The 25,096-nt window shown below is 52.3% G+C and overlaps 1 protein-coding gene across 1 annotated transcript in view; it reads left to right on the forward strand.

Annotated features, from left to right (window-relative positions):
* The window catches only part of PIEZO2 (piezo type mechanosensitive ion channel component 2), a 280,908-nt gene that overhangs the window by 42,647 nt on the left and 213,165 nt on the right, over positions 1 to 25,096 (forward strand). Inside the window, 1 exon segment of the mRNA XM_032467129.1 lies at positions 9,627 to 9,722. Coding sequence (XP_032323020.1) covers positions 9,627 to 9,722 — 96 coding nt within the window.

Here is a 25,096-nt window from a genome sequence, read left to right on the forward strand (position 1 = left end):
TGAGCTCAAAGAACTGAAAAGCGAGACCTCTCAGGCTTCCCACGGGTCGTCCGTTGACTCCCCGCTGCAGAGGCGAGGGCCTGCTGCTCGGGGGCTTGGTGGGCCTCCCCAGCGCAGCTCTCTGCGGTTAGCATCTGATTTCTGCTTCGTTGCCACCAAGCGGGAGTCAGGCTGTGAGGTTCAGTGTTTGCTAAGGACGGACACGGAAATATTTCCGAAACTTTGTTGTGTAGAAGGTTAACAACTGTCCTTCCACCGCTGGAGGGCCAACCAAAGCCTGTAGAGCCTCTTGTGGTGATGCAGAGTTTGAATTGAATTCATTTGTAAGGAAACAAACAATGGTTAAGACTTGGAGTCTCATGTCACATACTTTTTCCTTCCAAGAGAAGCTCCCTGGAGCATGACTGCGCTGGGACAGAGAAGGTTCATGATTTAGGAAGCTCTGGTGTTCGTTGCCCCTTGCTGGATGCTCAAGTGGAAATTATTACCCGCTGTTATCCCCGCAGACACTCCCTTCTCATCCCTCTCTGAGAGTGCTGCTGTAGCCGTGTCATGATGTTGGCCGCATGGAACGTCGCTGAGTGGCCTGTTGGGTGGAAGCCCACGGATGCTTACACCACGGGTCAGATACGAGAGCTTTTCTCGGCCCCCTCCATCTCTAAGGGCAGCGGAAGCCAGGCCTTTCGTCCCTATATTCATTCTGCACTGTCATCCTGTGCTGGAGATATGGGAGGGACCCTGCTGGGTTCCCGAAGACAAGGCTCTTAAGGGACTTACGGTCTGATCAAGAAGGTGACATGTTCACAGGGGGAAATACTACACGGTCACATGGGGCCAAGTCACAAGGGCGATGGGGCCAAAACGTGATGGTAGAGATCCTTTTTTCTTAGATCGGATTTTATTGTAAAATACAAAACATACACATTATTGCATTATTAGATAAGAAGCCACCGTTGTCCCTCCTCCCAGACTCCAGCAGCCTGACATACTCTTACGGAGGTCTGTGCAGAAGGGGGCTGGCAGAGCAGAGGGTGGAGAGCCAGCCGGACTGGGGCTACATCCCGGCGTCACCTTGATCTGGGACGAGTTACCTGTCCTTTCTGAGCCTTCGTTTCCCAAAGGTGGAGGGGATGAAAGACGCCTGCGTCATAGAGCTGTCATACTGCAGGTGGTTTTGTAGCGGGGTCTTCACTGTAGTCGGTTTACAATGTTGGGTCGATCGCTAGTGCGCAGCATCGCGTTTCAGTCACACGTGTACATACGTGTATTTGTCTTCACATTCTTTCCCATTATATAACTAGGTTTTACTGTTTTGTGAGCATCTTTCAGTGTTCACCCCATGAACGACGGTCATTCTCAGAGGCTGCTGTGCCGAGTTCCCGGTGCGGCAGCCCCTGCTGGTCCAGTCCCTTATGCTAGGCAGGTGTGCCTTTTTATTCAGAGAAGATTATATTCTATTGGGTGACGAAGGCTTTCTCTGGGAGGAGACAAACCTTTGAGTGAGGCTGAAGGATGCTTTGGCATTTGGGACCCACCGCTGTGCAGAGGGCACTACAGGCCGGCAGAGAGAGGCAGGGGTTTATTTACTCTCTCAGTAAATATTTACTGAATGCTTACTATGTTTAGAAATGGGAACAGAAACTGGAAATAGAGTGATGAACACGAGAGAGTCTGTGTTCCGACGCGGCTGGGGCCTGGGACAGGCATCTGGGGACTGGCTGGGGTGGGGGTAGGTATGGGGGGCACGTCTGGTGAAGAGCGTTGCTGTCTGAGCTGTCCCGGGGACAGGCGGACAGGGGAAGGGCTGTGCACCTCCCTGTCCCCGCTGAAAATTGACCGAGTGACCTGGCAGTGACATTTGTGGAGGTGACCCAGAGTGACAGAATGTGGTACAAGCCATCCAGCTTAGCCTTGCAATGACTCACGGGTCCTACCTACTTTTTGGAGATAGACTAGGACACCAAAACAGCCTCACTTTTGGGGACTTCGGGGAAAGTTCAGACACACTGTAGGTCGTCTACTAATCCAGGGCAGAGTGATGCGTCAGGAAAAGTGGAATATCACCCGTGCCTGGAAACGGAGGACACCAGAGACACCTTCATTTATTGACCAGAAATCAAATGCTCTCTCAGGTCAAGGCCATGAGCTATGAGAACCCCTGTCATCTGTGAGTGTGCTTCTGGTTTGCAAATATGTTCATTTCTCTCTCTCTCTTTTTTAGATTCCACATATAAGTGATACTGGGTGGGAAGGGATAAACTGGGAGTTGGAGCTTTGCAGATACTAACAAGTTTCACAAGGTTCTTCTATACAGCACAGGGAACTATATTCAATATCCTGTAGTAACCTACAGTGAAAAAGAATATGAAATGGAATATGTGTATGCATATGTGTGGCTGAGCTATTATGCTGTGCACCAGAAATGGACACAATGTTGTAAACCGACTATATGTCAACGAAACAAAAAAAAAGAAAAGCAAGAACAAAAAAACACCTGTTGTAAGCTTAACCACGTTCCTGGAATTATCATTCTCCAAACAGAGCATCCCACAGGTGATTTTAAAACGATCTCAGTGTTGTGAGGCAGGAGGAGGTGGTGTGTATTGAAAAGAAGGGTGGGGAGAGAGGGCAGAAGGCAGAGGCAGCCGGGAGGGGGTGAGGCTGGGTCCCCTCTGCGTCCCTGCGGTTTGCCCACTGCCAGGAGGGTGTGGTGCCCCACTCCGCCCTCAGGGACACGGACTCGGGGTGCGATCGGCATTTGGAGTGACGAGGAAAGGACCGGACGCACAATCGAAGACCCCGGGTCTGAGCTCCAGCCCGAGCAGCAGCAGGTCTGGTGGGAGCAGCTCACGTTGAGGCGTGAGTCCAGTTTGTCGGTGTTTTGGATGTCGTCTGGAAGCGGGGATCTCACGCTGTGACCAGAGGCTGTTCCCTGTTACTGCAGGATCGTGAGCTTGAACTCCAGACAGGGTTGAGGGCTGCATTTCTGCCGTAAAGGTGTGTCTACTTCTCTGGCACCAGAAATACTTGAAGGCAATCGTGATGGTTCCATGTATGTCAGAGAAGAGGGTGGTGTTCCCAGGAAGAAGCAGGCAGGACGTCCAGAGAAATTTATCAACGCGAAGCAGGCACCTTTCATTCGTCTGCAGCCGTGTCAGCTGTCGGGCAGGGCTGTGTGCTGAGGACGGAGGATGCGGGGCCTCGCCGTCGGTGGCTGAACTCACTCCCTGTGCTAATGCACACATCAGTCCAGGCACGGTGCTGCCAAGAATAATACAGAATATTCCGAAGCCTCCAGTGAAAGCCTGCGAGAGAAATCTCATTTCACTGAGTTCCTGAAAGAAGGAGACTGTGGCAGGCAGTACACTAATTCTGTTGTTAAAAAGCCTCGCCGCTTACACGAAGCCCACGGAGGGGCCGAGCTGCCCCCGTGTACCCACCTCCTCTTCCTAAGCTGTCAGGTGGCTCGGGGCCAGCGTGTGGGAGGCACGTGGCCGTCAGGGCATAGAGGCCGGCCTTGCAGCGGCTTCTCCTGTTTCTGAAATGAAGATGACGTTTATTCTCTGGTAACACAGTCCTGTGAGCCAGTCCGATTTATTTCAGATTGAACGGTTTGAACCCCCTAACACGTAACCGTTCGGGGGATGTGGAGCCGTCAAGTTCACTGGTTCACCCTGCTGGTTTAGACACACTGATCTCAGCGTAAACGGGGGGCTGACTTCCAAATTTGGAGTCTTTTAAAAAAAATTTTATGGACGTTTAGTCAGTCTACAGTGTTGTGTCGGTTTCTGGCGTTCAGCGCAATGTCCCAGTCGCGCATGTATACACATGCTTTCGTTTTCGTGTTTTTCTCATTGTCAGTTACTACAAGATACTGAGTAGAGTTCCCTGCTCTTTACAGAAGAAGTTTGTTGTTCATCTATTTTATATATAGTAGTTAGTATCTGCAAATCTCAAACTCCCAATGTATCCCTTCCCGCCTCCGCCCCCTCGGTAACCATATGTGTGTTTTCTAGGTCTGTGAGTCTGTTTCTGTTTTGTACCAAATGCGAAATCTTGACGGCATCTTGCAAACGGTAAATCTGTGAATCAGACTTGGCATTAAAAATCTAAGTAAGCATAAATCCAGGAAGGAACTTTGCTTTTTCATCAGGGTCCTGAGCGCTTCTCGTAGGTTGCTGAGGACCAACGATGTAAAACTCACCTGCAGGGGGTTAGTGGTGTGGTAGGGTTTGTATGTATTAGGAACATAAGTTAACTTCCTGGGAAAATTACAGAAAAGTAGTGTTAATTAAAAGTAAGGTGGACTTAATAAAGGCCGAGTTAATTAAGAATCAAAAACTGCAATTCTAAACTTAGTGTAAAGTAAACATGAGCGATAATAAGCTCAGTTACTTTAAAAATTTTACCGAGGAAAATGTTTTAAATTATTGAAGATTAATACTCTTTATAGATTAAGGCTTAATTGCGATTAATAATGAAAAAAACCTAAAAGGTGAGACTGCCTTCTACTAGTGATGCACCACAGAGAGGTACAGTGAGCCAGTTTTGTAAATTGGTGAATTACGGAAAAGTGAGTTGGGATTAAGTTAAAAGGTACCTTCCTCACCCGAGAATAAGTGTGTGTATGAAGGCTGCTGAGTGACAGCTAAGGAAATCAGTAAATACCATTAAATACCATGTAAAGACCGAAGTAACTTTCGGTGTCCCAGGCCACAAACACCAACTCTCCTCTTTAAGAGATTAAGAAAGAGCTACTATGAAAAAAAAAAAAAAACTTCTTCCGGCCCATCTTGAGCATGAGGATTTGCATTTTAAATACGACCGCTTTCTATGGATAAACTTGTAAAATTGTGGAAAATATATTAAAAGGTATTTTTAACGGAGGAAAAAGTTAACGCTGTATTCTTTTAAATTTATTTTACGCAAACTGTGCGGTCGGTCAGGGTGAGGTTAGCAAACTCAGTTAAACTTTCCATACTGTTAGGAATATCTGATCAGGTGTATACGAAATTAAATAAAATAGGAAAGAGAGTCCTACTTTTTTATGATAATTAAACAGTCAACACAGTTTTCAGCTCGCATGGCAAAAAAATCAAACTAAGGTTTCAGTGGCCATCTGGTCAACGCATATTTTACAGTCTGTACCCCAGTTTGTGGTGGAAAAAAGCAGAAAACTCAGACCAAAGGCTTATATCCTTTACAAACAACTTGCTTTCACCCTATTTTCCCACGGAGTGGCTTAAGAAGTTCGGTACGCTGTGTAGCAGTTATGACTTTCAGCTGATACGATTTGTTCTAAGTTCTAGTCCCTGTCGAAGGCGTTTTCCTTGAGGCTTTACTCTGAAAGTACGTTTTTTTAGCCAACTTGTGTAATGAACTGGATGTGCAATATATATGCCTAGTACGTCCCCCACCCTCTCTGAGGTGTAGCGGACGCACAGCGTTACGTTCACGCACTGATGTGGCGCATTTACGTGTCGCCCACTGGCTACCCAAACACCCCGACGCGCCTTGTCACGTAATTCCCGTGGCTTCCTTGCGATGAGACATTTCTGCTTCTGGAAGCGTGAGAACCACGACTGATGGGTTCCGTGTGCCCCTCGGCGCAGAGTCAGCCTGTGTTCCTCTCGGGGTGAAAACGCAGGGAGCTCTCTCCACGCGGCAGCACAGTGTCTTCTCGCTGGAAGGGGAATTTCGCCCGGGTGTGAACGCTCCCCTGGTGTGCGGTGAGCAGCGGTCCGCCTTTCTGAACGTAGCCGGAGGGACGGTCTGCCGTCATCTCTCTTGAGGAAGCGACTTCTGCAGCTTTCTGAAGGAAGCCCTCGGGACGGGGCTGGTGTGGAGGCCAGAGGCACAGGACGAGGGAGGAGGGCGTCTCGTCTGGACTGGCGGCCGCTCTGCCGCGCCACCGCCTGAGGCCCTGGCACGCTGAGCCGGATGTAAAGCTCAGGAGGGGGCCGCGGGGGGCGGCGTCCTGCGCCAGACAGACGACGCGTACGGTGGCTTAGGGGCCCTTTCCTGTCTCGCCGCTCTGATGGCTTCGCCTCCTTCGGAGAAACTTCCCATTGTTGAGTGTCTTCCTGCCGCGCTGTAAGCCCTGTGCAGCTGTGCCTCTTGTCTGTGCTGCTTTTATAACATAAGCGCCGTTTGGAGGGGCATCCTTTCCAGAGCCATCGGGTGCCTCAGAGTGAGAAGGACAAGTATTTAAAGTATGAACAGCCAAAACATTCTAGAATCCCTGAGTGGACAGGCCTGTGGTGTCTCCTGGTCCTGAAGTTGCTTATTCTGAACAGTTTGTGTCTCTGGCAGCTGTAAAGACAGACGAAGTATCTCGAGGGCGTGAAGGGCACTGACAACGCGCTCAGTTGGCGTGGGCGTTCTGAACTTTGGGGCCTGCCCTCTCGAAGGCCGTTCGGAGCAAGGAGCCGTTAGGCTTTGCTGAATAAAGGGTGTGGACAAAGCAGCACATCTTGCTACAAATCCAGCTCTGAGGGCTCCTGCCTTTAATAACGTCTAACATCGCGGCCGTTGCGGATGGTAACGCAGGGGTCTTGATGAATGTCACGCCGCCATCTTAAAATGTTGCATTTGCAAGAGATTTTCCCCTTTTCTCTACTGATTAAACGTGAAGTCATCAGTTTCTCCTCCTTGGAGAGTTTTGCCTATAGTGTGTCACCGCTTTTCACCTTTAGAGAATGAGCTTTGCAGTGAGACCAGCCCCCGGCTCGCGGCCCTACGGCCCTGCTGCCTGTGTGCACTTCCCCGGGCAACCCCTTCTGTCCCAGGGTCTGACTGGGAGCCCGTAGGCCCGGAAGGTCTTCTGTCTGGGGGGTTCCTGTTCTCATTCCTGTGGGGAAACTCCCGTATAACTGTGGATGGTTACTACCAGGCGGGGATGGTGGGAGAGACAGTGCTGCTTTCTTAGCTAAAGCGAAGACTCTTTCCCCTTAGAAACTTGAACTGCATTTTTAAAAACTGTCTGTCAGCAGTAAACTCCTGGATGCAGAGCACGGAGGTCCAGGAGCCGGGACGGCCCAGGAGAGGCGTGGGTACCAGACGCTGACGCCTGTTAGGAAGAGCTCTTTGTGGGCTCTGGTGGCTGCAGGTCCCGGAAAAAGCGTCACACTGGGCAGAAGAGCATCCTTTGCCTGTGAGGTTTTCTAGCTCGAAGGCACCTTATTGGCAAGCTCTCAGGCACATTTTGCCCTGGATGGGGTGACTCCCTTGGAGATGGCATTCCGAGTCTCTGTGAGCTCAGTGACTCCTGGGTACAGCCTCACACGTAAAGTCAAGCAGAAAACTCAGCAATTAGGGCACTGTGATCTATCAAACTGGATAATTTCGGGCCAAAATAAATGGCAGTGGGTTTTTATAAGTGGCTTGATTTTTTTCTTTACGTTTGGGTATTCACCACCTACAGCTCCAGATGAATTTCCCAAACACTCAGCAGCTTGAAGCAGCAAACTCCATCTCCAGGTTTCTGGGAGCCAGGGCCCCGTGAGGCTCTCCCGGCTGCAGTCAAGGCTGGACAGGATGCAGTCTCGGGAGGATCTTTAGTGCTAACAGTCATGCACGTGAGCTCTGCTTTCTCTTTACCAGGAACTCACTGAACGCGGTCATTTTGCTGCACAATGCACGTTAGCACGAAGACACCCTGAAACTACTCACATGCCCGTCGGCTGCTGGGGCCTGGCACCTGGCTGGAGACCTCAGTGCCTTCCCACGTGGGCCTTCCTTGGGACAGCTCACAGACTGGCAGGTGCTTCTCAGGGAGCAAGGGGCACCAGGGAGGAAGCCACCAAGGCCTCCCAGCACTTTCAGCGTCACTGGTCACTGGCAGTGCATCCCGGGGTCCAGCCCACACTTAGGGGTCACACGTGGGGACCGTGTAGAGGCCACCCACACCCTGGCTCCACCTTGCCCCTTCTCGAGCATCTTAGACTTTGTTAGAGATAAGGATAATAAAGGTGGTACCCGGAGAACCCCACAGTGGTCTCTCCCCCTCGTTCCCCACAGTGAGTCCCCGGGATTTCCTTGGGGTGTGCATCCCCACCGGGCATGGTGTGGAGCCTTACAGAACGAGGTTGTAAATCCAGCACGGACACACAAACCCTGTGGGAGGAAGGCTCTTGTCCCCGAGCCCTTGACAGTGGCCCGGGGATGAGGCCAACAGGTGAGGAGGGGCCCCGCCAGGCCCCCCACGGCCGTGCCCCCTGCCCGTGCTGCTTCTCCCCTGGAGAGAGGGGGAAATGACAGCATCGTGGAAGCAGGGAGTCGGGGTTAGTACATGAAGGGCACACGGAGGGCTTGACGCAGGCCCAGCGCTGGCCTGAGCTGCTGCTGACGGAAACTGACAGCAGGCAGGTGCCCGGGCTCATCAGCCTGAGACCCCATCCCTCCTCCGCGGTCCCGACGTCCTTCCCGAGGGTCCAGGACAAAGCCCTCCCTCTGTCGTACTGAAGTTCCTTTGTGGAGAAAATGAACTTACCCAGCTTTGCTCTGCTATGTCCTAAATTCTCTGCTGCTTTTAAAATTTCGCACCTGCCAGTTTTCCCCTCCCCACCTGGCCGCACGTGGAGGCAGCGGCCAGGGCAGGGCCCCATCTTCCGTCCCCCTTACTGCTCTTGTCTCAGGGGATCCCCCCTCCCGTCTCTGCTCCCGCTGCCCCCTGAGTGTGTCCGGCAGGGCTGAGTCCCCCCATCTGAGTCCGTGAATGCGTCTCCAGGTGAACTTATCACTTTGTCCTTGAATGCCTTACTTTCCTCCGTGGCGGGGACCCTTGTCCTCACCTGGTCATCTCTCTCCACATCTCTCCACACTCGTTGTACAAAACGCCTTTTTATTCTGCCTGCCGCTCCTGAAGTTCCGGGTCTTGGCTGTTCAGTACATTGGTTTTTAGCCGCTATAAGGTGCTCATTTTTCCCTTCGAGGAACGGGCACGGCGTCTTCTCCCGTCTGGGAACGTGGCTGCTCACAACTGCCCGTGGTTTTGAGGGCGTCCTGGGTGTAGGACTGCTCGCCAAGCCTTTCAGACCTTTGCTCCTCATAATGAGCCCCCGAGTTGGAGACCGTTATTATACCCACTTCTCAGATGAGGAAAGGGGAGGTTGAGGGGCAGGCAGGGAGCACGTCCCTGGGCTTCCCTGCTTCCCTTGAGACGAGGGACACAGAGGAAGGGGCCTGAGCCAGCTCCTAGCTGGGGGCCCAGGTGAGCGAGTGCGTCTCTGAGCCTGAGACCCCATCCTTACAAAACGGGGACGACTGAGGTGACTGGCGTCAGTACGGCCAGAGAGCACCGGAGAGATACTTTTCTTCCCTTTCCTTCCCCTTCGGCCTTATCTCTTCTTCCATCCACAGCCCGACCCGGACGTCTCAAACCCGCACCGCCCCGCTGCCCTGTTTCCGCGGCCGTTTTAAGCTGCCCGGTTGATCTGTGACTTGTTCTGGCCTTCGGGGATGGACCGGGCTCGGCTGGACTCCCGGGGCGGGGCCCGCGCGTGGCAGCCGCGCTCCCCACCGCGCGGCGCCGGGCGCGGAGCGGCGCTGGGTCCCGGCCCGGGCTGGGGCGGGCGGGGCGCACCCCGGACGCGCGGCCGCACTAACGCCTCTCTCTCTCCCCGCAGCCTGCGCCTTCCGCTACAATGGGTTCTCCTTCGTCTACCTCATCTACCTCCTGCTCATCCCGCTCTTCTCCGAACCGACCAGGGCGACGATGCAAGGTAGGAGGCGCCGCCCCTCGGCCCCGCGCGCGCGCTGTCTGGCGGGAGAGGTGCCGTGGGCACCGCGGGCCTGCCGGCCGCCGGGGAGGCGGTGGCGGCGGCGGGCTCGCAGGTCGGCCGAGCCCTGTCACGTGCGCCCCAGTCAAGCGCTGAGTGAGAGTGAGGGGGCTGTGGTTTCCCCAGCGTGTTCCTGCAAACCTTTAGATCCCTTTTCTGCTGCCGTCCGAGAACCTGGAGGCACAGGAAGGAACAGCGGCGCGTTTGCCGAGGCTCGGACCGCAAAGCACGGTCTGTACACGCACACAGGTGACGTCCTTCCACAGAGGCAGAAGTTAAGCCACACTGAGCTGAGTATTTCTTCCCAAACTATACTGTTATGAGAAATAAGGTCCGTGCCCAGGGCCTTAGGAGAGTGTGATGGCCGTGCAGTTTCATGAGAGGAAAGGAGGTTGGGTCTGACCCAACCTGTGGAGTGACCGGGGGAGGACCGGTGGCCGCGCTGCCAGCACGCGCCGTGACTCTTCAGGAAAAGAAGCAGAGGCTGGGTGGACACAGGGCAGCAGTGATGAGCCCGCCTCCCCCTCCTCCCTCGGCTGTTAGACCGGCTGCATGTCTTGGGACCGTTCAGCCCACGGTCACGGCCGCAGAGGCTGCTGCTTGCCCTGCAGTCACAGAGACTAAACAGCAGCCCCTCGGGTGCGGAGACCCTTCATGCACACTGCGAGTTTGTGCAGACCCCCCTCGAACCCCAAATCTGCTGTGTAGGGGCCCCGCCCGCCCCAGCCTCACCCCTAGGACTCAGCATGACCAGGACGTTTAAACAGAGTAGCTTCTGGCCTCAGAGCCAACGCTATAACACGCCGGCAACTCCTGATTCATGGCTGGGAGTTCAGGTTTCACAGGGAGCAGGTTTCATACACATTCAGGATTAAGTGCTTTAAAAATGAGCACCTGCTGCGGGGTGGCGCATAGCCCAGTGGTGAGCGCGTGCACAGCACGCGCAAGGCCCTGGGTTCAGTTCCCAGTACCTCCACTGAATTAACAAATGAATAAATAAACCTAATTACCCCCCCAAAAGCAAAACAATAAAGGTAAAAAAAGTTTTTTTTTTAAGACTGAAAAAAAATGAGTATCTGTGACATGCCGACAGTTCGGACACGTCGCCAGGCTCCCAGGGTGGTCGCAGCGGAGCCCCCGCCCGGGCCCGGGCTTCTCTGCAGCACCCAGCCCTCTCCCAGCATCCTCCGCATCCTCCGTGGGCGAGGAGCCTCGGGTTGAAAGCCCTGTCTTTGCTGCAGATGCGTTGGAGAAGGAGAGGGGTGGCTCTGAAGGCTGCGCCCTCGGCCGCTCAGAGTCTCCCTGAGGCTGAGCCGGAGCCCCGCTTTAATTCACTTGTTCCCTGACTCCCTTCTGCGTGAACTTGAGGATGGCCAGGAGTTTGCTGTTTTGTTTACCGCTGTGTTTCTAGGACCTGGGACAGGGTCTGGCATCCAGCAAGCAGTCAGTAAATATTTGTGGAATGAATGAATGCATTTACTCCCTGAGTCAGAGTTCTAGCAGCATGCACAAAGGCAGCTCCAGGCCTGTGACCCCTCAGCCTCCGTGACAGCGGACGTCAGGGAACAGTTGACTGCACACACCTGTCCTCTGGAGACAGGCTCGGGGCAGAACAGGCCGTGGGATTTTGCTGTTTTCGATTTTGGGGGGATCGGAGGATTATGAGTAATGGAAGAAATCAAAATGTGTAATGCTCTTCCTGACAACCTCAGGCATTTTATTTAAGCCTGTGCTGCTGCGGGAAGGGGGTAAGTCTCTTCCTGCTGTTCATTCGGCAGTGCAGCTTTGCGTTTAAATTGAGACTTCACTCTGTTAGGTAGCAGCTAACATGCAGGTAACTTCCAGGGGCCCAAACAGTCCACGTTGGTGAGATGGTAAGCTCTTTAACCAGATGCGTAACGAGACACTTACATGTGTTGAGCACACCGTGTCGGCCAGGATGGTGGAAGATGTGGACGAGGCCACAGCAAGTGCTCCGGGTTTGCTGGCTAATGAGAATATGTCTGTTATTTTGAAGCACAGCATTGTTGCTTTGAATGTCAGACTGCGCTCAGTTTAGAAATCTCAGTCCCATGGCGAGGCCTCCCCTCAGGACTCTTCCTAGTGCTCTTTGAGTATCAGCCAAGAATTGTGTGATTGGCAGGACTTCTTGTTAAAGAGTATTTGCCTTTAGTCAGTCACCTGTTACCCGAGAGCCGGCGGCGCTGCCTCCTGAGAAGGGGTTACCACTCATGTGCATCAGTTACTTCAGCTCCTGCAACAACCTTTTGAGGGAGCTGCTATTATTATTAAAACCTATTGTCAGAAATCCTCGTGTTACAGACGAAGCCTGAGTTCCAGGCGGGCTGAGAACCAGTCTTAGGACATGCAGGTGCGGTGTAGGTGGCCCCGGTCTTAAGCCCTGTGCTGTCTGCCTCATGCCCAGGGCAGCAGAGTTCCGGGGGGGATGTGCAAGGGAGGCGGGAGACCCGGTCTCCTGAACGCTTGTTGGCTGATGGATTACAGGTCCCGCGCACAAGGGTCTGGAGAGGTAATACGGGTGTGTGTACAGGAGGTGTTTTAATTTGCACTGGTGCCCACGGACGACATATGTGTATATTACATAGAAAATTCATCTTACTAAGTGTGACTGTTTCTTTCAACGACTAATAATTGAAAGACTGTCCTTCACAAAACAGTATGTTTGTGGAGGAGAAAAATCAGAAGAAAACATGGTCCTTCGCTGCCATGGCCTCCCAAACACATTGGCTCTTCCGTATCCCATTGAACGGCGGATCTTTCAAAGAGGTTATCTTTGGAAGCCATAGACTTATTCCAGTGATGCTGTCCTTTCTTTGAACTGGTCTCAAATTACTCCTTTGCAGTTGCCTTTAGAGTTTGCCTTCAGTAGGCTGAATCGTGGCAAATCATTGTCCTCTTAAGACGGATCTGATCTGATAGCATTTGGAGTCAAGCTTGATGGAGGGAAAATACTGGTGATGCAATTAGTTATGTCAATGTTAGGGGGAAGAAACACAAAACCCAGAGTACTTAGCATAAAACAAAGTGTCTGAAGGTCTCTCCTCATTATAACGAGGAGGTTTAAGATTATTTGAATGAGGGCCCCGTGGTTGACACAAGTGACAGATGCCCATGGAGCCTCTTCCCGTGATGGGTTCACGGGGATGGACGGATGGACGTGATCCAGGATGTTGTAGAAAATGAGAAGCCTGAGGGAGAAGGCAGCACCGTGAAGGAAGTACTGATTAGCCGGATCTGCCCTGGAAGCCTGACTGTGAGTCAGGCAGCGCCTCCTTGACCTGGACCTGACTCGGGGCAAAACCTGCAGAGGTGTTGGAACTGAGGATGTTAATAATATGTCACATTCCCTCATGCAGGGTACTGTCATAAGCACTCCTGCACACTAACTCATTTAATTAGAGGATGGAACAATGATTTATTGAGAAGGCAGGACCTCCATTCTGGAATGAAAAAAACCCACTGGGTTGTAAACCCACTTAATGGACGAGGAACGGAGCATAGCGAGGGGCTGGGACGAATTTGCTCTCCTCCAGTCAAGGAGTGGTGAGAGGTCACAGCCAAGCCCAGACTCCTGCTGTCCTGTTCTACCCCGGCCCCCCTGGCCTGGCCATGTGTCCAGGGGGCCCTTCTCCCAAAGATGGGATAGACCGCCTCGTTCTATGCACCTGGTCAGACATTCTTAGATTTTGATTTTGTAAATGGTCAGAATCTGGAGTCTTTTCCAGTTAGTTTCAACAGAAGGTTTTCCATCCTTCCGTGTGCTTTCCCTAAATGATAGCGCTACCATTGTGGGTCAAGTGTCCACGGTCTGGGGGGAGACACACATCTAGCTACATTGTGAAGTTTGGGATTTGCTGGAAATCACTGGTGTCTCCTTGCATGGTCCTGCCAGCACGTGGTCCTCGTCTGTGTCTCTCCTACAGGCTGGGGTGGATAAGAGGGTCTTCTCCATTCTTTTGTGGAGAGAGTCATTTCCTTATTGGGGGTTACTGGAAAAGGAAGCCTTCAAATTTCAAAACTGCAGTGCTTGCTGGGCAGTATTAGCCACTGACCTACAGCAAAGATGTCTTGGAAGCATCATCATTGAATCAGCACACGTGTGAAATGTGTATGTCACACACACATGCTAAGCGAGCAGAGACATGTGGTTTTGTGGAGAAGATTTTATTCTCCTGTTATGAAGGGGTCTGTGAAATATCTTTTTTTCCCCTAGTACACTTTGCTGTGTTATTTTGAGCAAGGGAGCAGTGCCTTTGTGGCATTTGCTTGTGTTTACACTCAGAAGTTATTAAGAATATATTTGTTCCCACTATTGGGATCTGTCAACATTCGGGGGGGGATGACTCGGAAAGGGGAGCACGGGAGGGGAGGCCCCCTGGTACTCAGCAGGTGGCAGTTCTAGCAGACTGGGTAAAGTTTCGTGAACTGCTGTCTTTCACTGTCTATTCTGCAACGCCAGGTAGAAAGGTTTTGTCCTCTCCAGCTCTCAACACGGGCGCTTTGTAAGAGGAAGTTGTGAGCATCATAGGGTAGAGTGTGTGCATGCTCTGCGTGGGCACGTGTGTGTGTAAAATAATCGCCAAGGGCCTGATCCTGAGGTTCTGACTAGGACACGCTTTACTGGAATCACTGAAGACACCTCGAGAAAAGAAAAAGTCCATTTGCCCACATGAAGAGGCACAGGGATCTGGCCTGCAAGTTGTAAAGACATGTTTAGACGTTGGGGAGGAAATAGTAGCAGATATTTAAACTGAGGGCATCTGGTTTCTGTTAAAAACACCGTTAGTCTTTATGCCATTAGGCTTACGATGACCGTTTCATTATGTCATAATAAAGCACAAAGTAAGAAAATATTTAATTGAGCAGATTACTCAGGGGAAGGGTTTTATTGTCAGTACCAGCTCACAACCAAAGGGGGCTGCTAACAAAATGATCAGAGGCTGGTGTCTTCAATTTTTGAATAAATTAAGTGTAGGTCTTTTGGGTAATTTTATCTGTCCTTTTGGGGAGATGGTCATTTTGAATTTGGCAAACAAGCTATTCAGTGAGCCAGAGGGACCTTCAAGCAGCACGTATAATTCTCAGCTCAGGAAACGGGTCATCTTACTAGATGAGTAAGGAGAGGCTTTCCGAAGTCCTGAGCGTTTTGCTGTGTTTAGCTGTGCAGCGTGAGCCCGCCTGGTGTTTATGTCCATGCTGTGTGTCATGACAAGGAGGCGGTGCACGTGAACTCATATCAGTTTGCCGATTCACTCTTCGAATGACTCCTCTTTTGTTTACTCATTTGACAAACATTTACTGCTGCCCTGTCAACCTTGCAAGGGGCAGTTGGACCCAGTGAGGCAGAGGGGACGGGCTGTCTGCCCCCAGGACGTGAGTCAGCACTGCCGTTTGCTCAGGGCACTGTCTCGGGGAAGTTCCTTAAATTCTTGGAGTCCTGGTTTCCTCCTGTGTTGAGTCTTGGTGCGGGTCCTGGGCAGGACAGGAAGTCTGCCCGCGGGGTCGGGTTCACGGGCACCCGCTGCCCTGCGCTCTGTGCTGAGCGGGTGGTTAAAGGGCACAGGGGAGGAGCCGTCCCTCCTCGCTGACTTTCAGGTTGGCTTTCCCTCTGGAAGAGCTCGGCTTCTCTGATTTGCGTCTGTAGCGGTTCTGAGTCAGTGTATTTCAGGTTTGAGGTTGGCTGACTTCAAAGTCCAGACAAGACTGATTTCTGATGGACTCACTTGCTAGAATCAGGCTTCACTTCATGGGCTACTGTTTCTCTTAAACAGGCCCCCCACCCCGTCTTTGCCAGATTCACACAAAATAACCTTTTGGGATGAAAACTTACATTTGACTTTCACACAGGGGCTAATTTTTAATTAGAAGACGTCGGTGACACGTGCAGTGCTGGCTGCTTGGCCAGGCTGCTCTCCCAGGCTTTCCAGGCAGTAACTTACCGAGTCCCTGCGACACCCCTGTGAGATAGGAACTGGTATTATCTACATTTTACAGAAAAGGAAGCGGAGAGAGAGGTTCATGAATAATTCCTGAAATGAACATTAAAAAAATTGATTCAATGAGTGAAAGCTTCTAATATCAATAATTCAGTTTACCCACCCCAGGCGTTTCCCCCATTCGACTGTTTTTATTATAAAATTAATACAGAGTGAAAAGCAAGGGAGGGGCTTTGCGTGTCTCCCGGCTACCTTAGGGCCGTGGAAGCGGCCAGTTGTACTTTACAGTGCTTTTTAGGGTGTTTCCTCAGCATTAAGCAGAGAAAACACTCCCTAGGAGGCTGGTCCTCAGGGTGCTGGGTTTCTCCTGTTCACTGAGTGAGCTTCCCTGAGCGAGGATCCCTGAGCGAGCTTCCCTGAGCGAGGATCCCTGAGCGAGCTTCCCTGAGCACCTGAGGTGGGGGGCTGGCTGGGTGTGGAGCCATGTGACTGTCACGCTGGTCCTTTTGCCCGGCCAGCTCACGTGTGGTCCCCCTCCGGCCCTCCATTCTCATTCCTTTTTCTCTCCTCCTTCCTTTCTGCTCTCACTCTCTCCACTGATTTTTTAAATTAATTTTACCTAAATATATATCCTGCTGTGCACACTTTACAGAATCTTTGGGGAAACCCATGGTCCTCCTCTTCGGCTGGCCTGGAGCCCGAGGGAGGTGACACATTATGCTGGTGACCTCTGCAGGCAGCACAGTGTGGGTTGGTCTGGAGGCCCTGCTCCAAGGCGCAGACCTGCAGGAGGAACACCTGGGGCCTGGGCACATGTGTCCCCGAGTGGCCTCGGGTCACAGAGATGGCCTCTTTCTTATTCCTCCCCCTGCAGCCTGGCCAGCCACACTTGGGCTTACAGTTTCCCTTGGCATCTGAGTCAAAGGAGTGTCACCCTCTTCCCCGTCAGATGGGGTTCCTTTGGATTTAGTGGCCTCTGCAAAATGAACATTGCTCTTCCAAAATGCAGGGATGGGGGAGGGTATAGCTCAGTGGTAGAGCACACGCGTAGCATGCATGAAGTCCTGGATTCAACCCAGTGCCTCCGTTAAATAAAAAATAAATACGTAAACCTAATTGCCTCCCCCCCAAACATAAATAAAATAAATTCATAAAAAAGAATGATTTAAAAAAATAAAATAAAATGCAGGGATGAACAACAAGGACCTACTGTCTAGCACAGGGAACTATATTCAATGACTTGTAAAAACATATAATGGAAAAGGATCTGAAAAATATGTATATATGTAGAGATGAATTGCTTTGCTGAACACCTGAATCTAACGTTGTAAATCAACTACACTTCAATAAAAAAGAAAATTAAAAAATAAAATGCATGGGCGCCCAGCAAAGTGGTGCTGCCGCCTCGTGGGGCATGTCTTACCTCCCCCAAGGTGGACCTGCGGTGCTGGGCCAGGCCCCACCACCAGCACACACACACACTTGCACACGTGCAAACACATGTGCGCACCCACGTGTGCGCACCCACGCGCACAACATGCACGCACACACAAAGCACACACACAGGCACACACGTGCACACACAGGCACACGTGTCTTGAGGATCGAGGCACTGATGCTCAATCGTTTGGAGAGTTGGTGGCCAAGGGCTCACAGCCATGTCCTTTCATTGGTGGCAACTGTCCAGGGCTGAGGCTCCCTCCTGATGGTGGCCGTGGCCCCCATTTCGAGGAGTGGCCATGGCAGGGCTCTCCTGCCCTTTTCTGGGGCATCTGCTGTCTCAGCTCCAAACCTTTCTTGGCATCGTCTGAGCCCCTGCTGCCTCATCACCCCCCAGCTTCTCCCTGTCTCTGGCTTTCTGCCCTCCCTCCCCCTCAGTGCACTGTCCAGCAAAGTGTGGTGTCAGAATCAGTCCCTGGCCTGAGCAGGTGCACCCTCAGAGAGCAGCGACCAGAGACCCCCACGGAGCAGGCAGGACCCCAGGCAGCGCTGGTGGGGGACCCGCACTGGGAAACAGGGCAGCTCGGAGTGTCCCGCATGGGGCCTGGCCAAGACGGTGCGTGAGGGCAGAATTGTGGCCTCTGTTTGCTGGTGAAAACGTAATACTGCCGTGCAGGATGGTTGCTTCCAGGGGAAGGGGTCCCGCCGGGGGGCCGGCGCAGCTCTGCAGGAGAACGGAGGAGAGAGCGCATTTACAGCAACTCGGTTTCCTGAAGAGGCGCACATTTACTGCACAGGAGCCTGTAAGCCCTGCTCCAGGCCGTCCTGTCCTCCGCGTGTTTGCAGATTGCCCCGGGGGCTACAGGGCAGCCGCTGCTCTGTAAGGTCCCCGTCTCCGCCTCCCTGGAGCCACCGCCTCGCAGAACTAAGGGGCTCGGAGGGGAGTCACTGCTGTGTCAGACTGAGGGTTGGAGAGGGGCTGGCGCGGTGGCTCGCAGCGCTGCGTCCTCCGCCTCCCCTTGCCCTGCACTGCACTTGCTGGCTGGCGGGCGGTCCGGAGCTGAGGATCCCGCCAGGCTCGTTCAGCGGCCAGCCTGTTAGGAAGGCCTGTGCTCTGCCGGCGGCTCGTTCCTGAGAACGTGTCACACAGACACCCGTCCACGCTGTGAGAGGCCCACACTGATGGCCGCCGGGGGCTGCGTCCGCCTTGAAAGCGCAGGGACGGGTGCTGCCCTTCAACCACGTGCTGCTCGTCGAATGCGCAGCAGCCAGGGCTGCCGAGGGCTCGGGCTCGCGCACAGGCAGCGGGGAGCAAGAGCAGGCTCCTGAGCGCTGGCGGGGCTTTTTTGTTTGGAGACGGGGCCCCAGCTCCTTGGAAGGAGGGAGGGGCTTGGGGAATGGTGACCTGGGGAATTTTAAATATTTCTGGGCCCAGCGTTTTGCTGTTTTTTTGGACTTGGGGTGTAGCGCCCCAGCAGAATCTGAAGGAACACGTCCGCTGTGTTAATTCACAGACAGCCTGTCGCGGGAGGGAAGGACGGCATCGAGGGGGCAGGAGGAGGTGCTGAGCGGCCGACCCACTCATTCACCGGACAAACACTTGTGCGGCGTTGCTGTTTGCCACTAGTATGTTAAGAACTGGCGATACGACAGAAAGCAAAAATAAACAGCTCCATAATCCAGAAATGTGCTCTCTGGTTGGTAACGTCAAAGGGTGCTTAGCTTTTTAGAACACGTTCCAAAGTCTAAATACAGTTGATCCTCATGATTGGCAGATTCCGTATTTGTGAACCCGCCTACCGGCTGAAATTGACCTGTGACCCCGCGCTTTCGGGGTCATCCCTGCACACGTGGGCGCGGCAGGAAACGCGCGGCGGCCCCGCCCCCCAGCCGAGGGCGGCGAGGTGAGGGTGTACTTCCGGCTCAGCGGGCGTGAGCAGGTGTCAGGGCTGCAGGCTACGTCGAGCCGCTGGACGCGCTTCTGTTCTTCGTGTTGGTGCTTCTGCCGTTGAGAACGGCCCCAAGGGCGGGGCTGAGGTGCTGCCCGGGTCCTGAGGGCGAGAAGGCTGGAATGTGCCTTAAGGAGGAAGCACGTTTATCAGAGAAGCTGCGTGTGGGCAGGAGCCCGGGGCTGTTGGCTGTGAGTTCCATGCTAATGAGTCTACTGTGTGTGTCGGGTAAGGTGTCTTTAAACAGGTTATGTATCGATTAGTTGATGGAAATACTGTAACCAGAGGCCCCCAGGACGCTGTTTCCCCAGGAGCAGCGGTCGGCATTAAGCAAATCCATGTAGAACATCACTGCTGCGAATAACGAGAGTCAACCGGATACGCGTGGCGCTAGAATGTGGGGGTCGGGGTCAGAGTGACGGAGAGCTTGAAATGGGAGCCTGAAACTGTCCTACTGTTTGAAAGGGGCTTCTGAATCCTTGCAGCTAGAATTTTCTTTAAGAGGAGTGATGTTAAGACAGCTTGGACCCTAGTGTGGCCGACAGGAGCCTCTGAACAATTGTCACAACTTCCTCTTCGGTGAAAGGCTCTCGGTGTTTGATTTGCAACTGGCAGTGTCTTTTCTGAATTTTTTTCTTAAAGGCCTGGAACTTTAAACCTGGGACACAGGTGTACCTCTGGGGGCGCTCCCCTGTGCTGGATGTGAGTGCCCTTCCTTGCAGGAGTGGTGTAGAGGGGACTGTGGGAGAAGCGCATGCTTGTTAAACTTCCAGTGTTTAAATTTCTCATTAATGTATTAAGAAGAGTATTTATTTTCACATTTCACAAAGACTTTTTATTTTTATTATTTCTTCTAATACAGCAATATCCTAAGAGATAGATTTTGTTTTCCCACCTTACAAATGAGGAATAGGTTCAGGTTATTTTGCCAAATGTTTGTCAGAATTTATATATAATTTATTTACACATATTTATGTATACATATATGTGTCTACATATGTGTGTATGTACATATGTGCATGTGTACACATATAGCACATAATACGTGTCCACATGCACATACAGTACACAGCACATATATGTACATATGCACACAACATGCAGCACACATATGCACACATGTACACAATACATATGTGTACACATAGTGCACAACACATATGTGCATATGCACACAGCATGCAATACACATGTGTACACAGCACACAATACACACATGTACATACATATACACATAGTATATAATGTTACATGTTATCCATATATATATGATTTTCTCTTGCATGTGTCCTTGGTGCGGCTCTAATGCATCCTAACTGTGAGGCCTGTGACAGGACTGTCAGCAGGACTCAGTGTCAGCACCAACATGCTGCTGAGACAGTTTTCACTTACAATATTATTTTTTAAAAAAATCTAAGCTCTCTGTTTATCTCAGGAAGTACATGTGGTTGGGAGAAAGTGGATACTTTTTCCCCTGTAATTTTCAGGGACTTTCTTGCTCTCAGTTCTTATTCAATTCAAATTTATAGATTTGTTCTCTCTCTCAACCCTCTCCTCCACAGAGACAAAATCTCCAGAAATAACATTCAAGTCACATACAGCCTGTACACCCATATGTATATGCGATAATCGTGACCACTAGGGAAAAATGCAGGAGGGCCAGTTAAATGTGAATTTCAGATAAACAACAAATAATCTTTAGTACAGTTTTGTCCCAAGTTGCATGCAACATACTTCTACCAAAAAATTATACTTTTCACTTTTTTAAAATTTAAAATTTGAAATACAGATTTAATTGCATCCCTGCATGTTTTCTTTGCTAAATCTGGCAACCCTAATAGTAACCACACTTGCAAGGTGTGTGTGTATGTGTGTAAAGGGAGGAGATTTCCCGCCTGTTGAAGTCACCATGTGCTTGGCGTCATTGGGCTGCACAGGTACTTCTAAACTCTGCTCTTCAGTTTAATGCAGAACGTTGATGTGCCCTCTGGCTGGTCGTTCATCCAACCGCAGGGTGGTAACAGCAAGCATCCCGGCATTGGACCAGGCCGGGCCAGAACGAGCTGACTGCTTACCTCTGGAGCACTCCCTCTCCTCCCTTGGACACCGAGATGTTTTTTGATGAACTGTTTCGGGGATTAGAGCATCCTGATAAAACAAAGACTGACATCGTCAGCGGAAGAATACGCTTAAGAAGCGTTTTCTGTATCCGTTTAACTATGCAGTTGACTCAACTCAGTAGGTTGGTCTAGGTCCCCGAGTTGCTGAATTAGCTCAAGGGAGCTACTGAGGGTTTGTTCCCGGCATCCTCTCCTGCCTCCCAAAGGTGTGTGACCTGAATGACTCTCCCTTCAGACACACCTGTCCGCTGACAGTGACAAGTGACTTTCTGACAGGTGCCTCCTCTCAGGCTCTCGGAAGGCCCACGACTGCTGGACACAGGTCCTTCCTGCCCACCTCCTCCGTCGAGAGTTCTGGTGAATCCAATGCAGGGAGTGTCCCCTTCGGGCACCCTGGTTCTGTGGCCAAGCCCCCGAGTGACCTCGCTGGGCGTTAGTCACTCCCCGGAGAGTCTTCAGTGCTCTGACTGGAGAGGCGGCAGAGCTCCTCTTCCCACACTGGCCATGTAGCTCTTGGCCGCCCCAGGGCCAGCCAGAGCTGCTGGACACGGTGGTCCCCTGGCCAGGGGACACGTGGGGGTGGGGGGCTGACCTGTGTGGCTGAGCTGTGAAGGCTGTGCATCCTGAGACGGGAAGGAGGGTGCCGGCTGGGCTGGACACTGGGGCCGCCCTCTGGGAAGCTGTCCCTCTTAGCATCTCTGTTGTAATTCTCGGGGAAGATGGTTATAGGAGGTCCCAGTATGTGCCTTCCCCCCAAACACTGCCAAAGGACGGTGTCTTTCCTGGAAAGAACATTTGGCCTTTAAGGAGTCATGTGAAACAGATACAGGGGACAGAAGGTGCCAGCCTGCCAGGAGCTCCGAGTATGGCCGTGTAGATGGGGACAGCTGGGACATGTGAAGAGACACTTGACCCCGTTCCAGTTATAATTGTTAATTTTTTGGGGGGAGAGGTAATTCAGTTTATCTATTTATTTATATATTTATTTTAATGGAGGCACTGGGGATGGAACCCAGGACCTTGTGCACGCTAAGCACGTGCTCTGCTGCTGAGCTCTGCCCCGCCCATGTATAATTTCAGATGCAGCTCGAGTTTGCACAAGGTGGTGAGATGGATGCTGAGTGAGCAGATGTTACAGTGTTGGAAAATTTGATGAAGATGAAACAAGTAGATTAGTTTCTTTCAGGATTTCTTTTTTACTCAATTTTCCAAATTATATAACATTGATATTTTTATAAGTTGTATTCCAGCAGCAACAACTTGGAACGTTTTCTCACATTCAGAAGCTCCATACATTGACGCAGCAGGAAAGTGAATAAATTTAGTCTAAACCCCAGAAGACCACAGATGGGGGGAGATAAGACGGTAAAATAAACAATGACTGACATCGTGATTTCCTCCAGTTCCAACTATTTAGTTTAAAAACCTGCTGACCTTTAGAAACAATGAGAGTGGCTGTCTGGAGCCCACTTGCAGGGCGCAGTCTGGCTCTGAAATTGTGCCTTTGCTCATTCACGGGCTCAGGGCCCGGCCGCCCAGCTCCCCTCCTCTCTCTGCAGGGACCCAGCACAGCCCCCGGGCTCAGAGGCCCTTCTCCCTCCTCCTCGTTCCTGGGGCCCCACGGCCGAGCGTGGGCAACGTGGGAGTCACGTCCCAGCATCCAGGCTCCACGCGTCCCCACGTGCCCGCACCGCACGGCTCAGGGTCCCGGCTGGCCCCTCCGGAGGGTTTGGGGTGGTGACTAGCGCGGTGTGACTGAAGGCAGACCAGTCAGTGGTTCGGGTCTGACGGTTTTTCCGGTGTCCGCACCTGCCGTGGACTCTAGAGTGCCGGCGCCAACTCCTGCTTGTCCGACTTGCTCCGATGCTTTCAGGAGGCGTCCCAGGCGCTGGGCTGCGTAGCGCATCCCTCCCGGAGAGACAGCTCTGATGCCACCAGCAGGCACTGCCCTGTCCCCACAGCTCTGCCGCGTGGCGTCCAGGGCCTCCCAGACAATTCCCCCGTGTCCTGGCCACATGTACACTTTTTTCCTAGAAAAATGAAGATAATTGTAAGTAACCTTTGATTGTTAGCACCCTTTAAGTTAGGGGTAAAAACAAGAGTGCTTTTGGAAGGGAGACAAATGGAATCCAAATTCATAAAAGCCAAACTTCCTGGAAGGAAAAGTGGCATTAGCACAGGAACTTAGTGATGAAACCAAAATACACTCCCCCAGCCGTGAGCTTCATCATGGGGCGGGGCCCAGAGGGCAGGAGGAAGGGTTTCGGAAGGGGAAGCACCCTGCTGAGTGTGAAGTGAGGAGGTAGCCCATCTGTGTGCAGGTTAGAGCTGCTAGTCTGCGAAGTCCCTGCGTGAAGGCCCGCACAGCAGTCCGGGCGGGCCCGCGCCTGCCGTGCCCCGAACGGCAGCAAAGCGTCGCCGTGTGTGCCGGATTCACTGACACCACGGGCACGTGGTGGAGTCGTTGTCGGTCCTCACGGTGACGTGCCGTTCTCAGTGTGCGCATCTCCTCTGAAATCTTTATCACAGGGTTTTGTGAGTTAGGACTCAGGGCACGAAGATATACAAATAAACCGGTGACTGTAAGCCCAAGTGTACAATCTAACTCTGAGATTATTTTTGGAAAATGTGAGTCAACGAGCAAGTGTAACATCCTATATGATAATAACATGAGTAGCAGCACAAAAAGTGAAGTTTGCTGTCTAACTACCGTATACCGACGTGCAGCACGTGTTCTGCCACTGAAGAGGCGGTGAGGGCGTCTGCTGAAAGCTCGGGTTTTAGTTCGGTATAATTATACGAAGCCCCTCTTTCAGACTGCATTTGGCCCACAACTCTGTACATTTTTGAGACTTCTCCCAGGAAGTGCAGGCAGGTTCCCGTCGTCTGTACAGAGATGAATGTGTGACTTCTGGGCTGCAGTTTATCTGAAGGCTCTTCCAGTGTGTCCAGCTCTCGGTTAAAGAGTCGAGTCTGTGTGTGGGTCTGAGGCCTGGGAGGATGGGGGGTGAGTGCAGCTGTATTTCCTGTTCACAAAAAGCACCAGGAGGGGAAGCCCTTAGGGGAGCCAACCACGTCCGGCATTTTAGCTTGTGTTTGCTAATTTTTAACTCCAAGGGTGGTGATGGACCGGGAAAGAAAATGTGAGTGTGCGTGCCTGTGTGTACACCTGTGTTTTAAATAAATCCAGCTGAAGAAGTGGGTTATTTAGATCCAGGGGATACGCAGAAAGGGGAGAATGAGAAAGGCAGGGGAATTCAGAACATTTGCCTGAATATTGGCGAGGAGAGGAGTCCTGCTCGGTCAGTGAAGCGCAGACCCCTCCCCAGGGCAGCCTCGTTTTAAAGGGATCTGGTGACACGAGGCCTGGACCCTGTTTGGGAACTCACTTTCCCCTCTCCTGCCTACAGAATGCCCTGTCCGTCGGAGGAGGTCCAGCCCGCGCCCGGGGTGGGGCAGGCTCTGCAGAGCGGGCCCCGCGCCTCGTCCTTGCCCAGCCACCTGCACCGGCCGCTGTTTAGGGCTCCGGTCCACGAGCACTGCCCCCCGCCCTCCTGCTCTCTCCCTCCTCAGCTGGGCTCTTGAGGGCGGTGTGAGTCCCTCAGACCCATCGTGTGAACCAGACACGCTGGGGCAGTGGCCCTGGTCTGGTCCTCATGCCAGGACCCATCCCCTGGGCCCTTTCCCCGCCCGCTTCCGCCGGGGCCCCAGGGGCTGGTCCTGATCCTTCGTGTCTTCTCTCTCATCTCCAAGGAATGGAGACACTGAGAAAACTGGGAGAATGAAGCATCGCCCTTTGTAACTTCTAACAGTGTCGCGTATTACCTGATCTGTCGTCGCAGCTCTGCTTG

This window comes from Camelus ferus, chromosome 24 (genome assembly GCF_009834535.1).
Source record: "Camelus ferus isolate YT-003-E chromosome 24, BCGSAC_Cfer_1.0, whole genome shotgun sequence".
Classification (NCBI taxonomy): Eukaryota; Metazoa; Chordata; class Mammalia; order Artiodactyla; family Camelidae; genus Camelus; species Camelus ferus.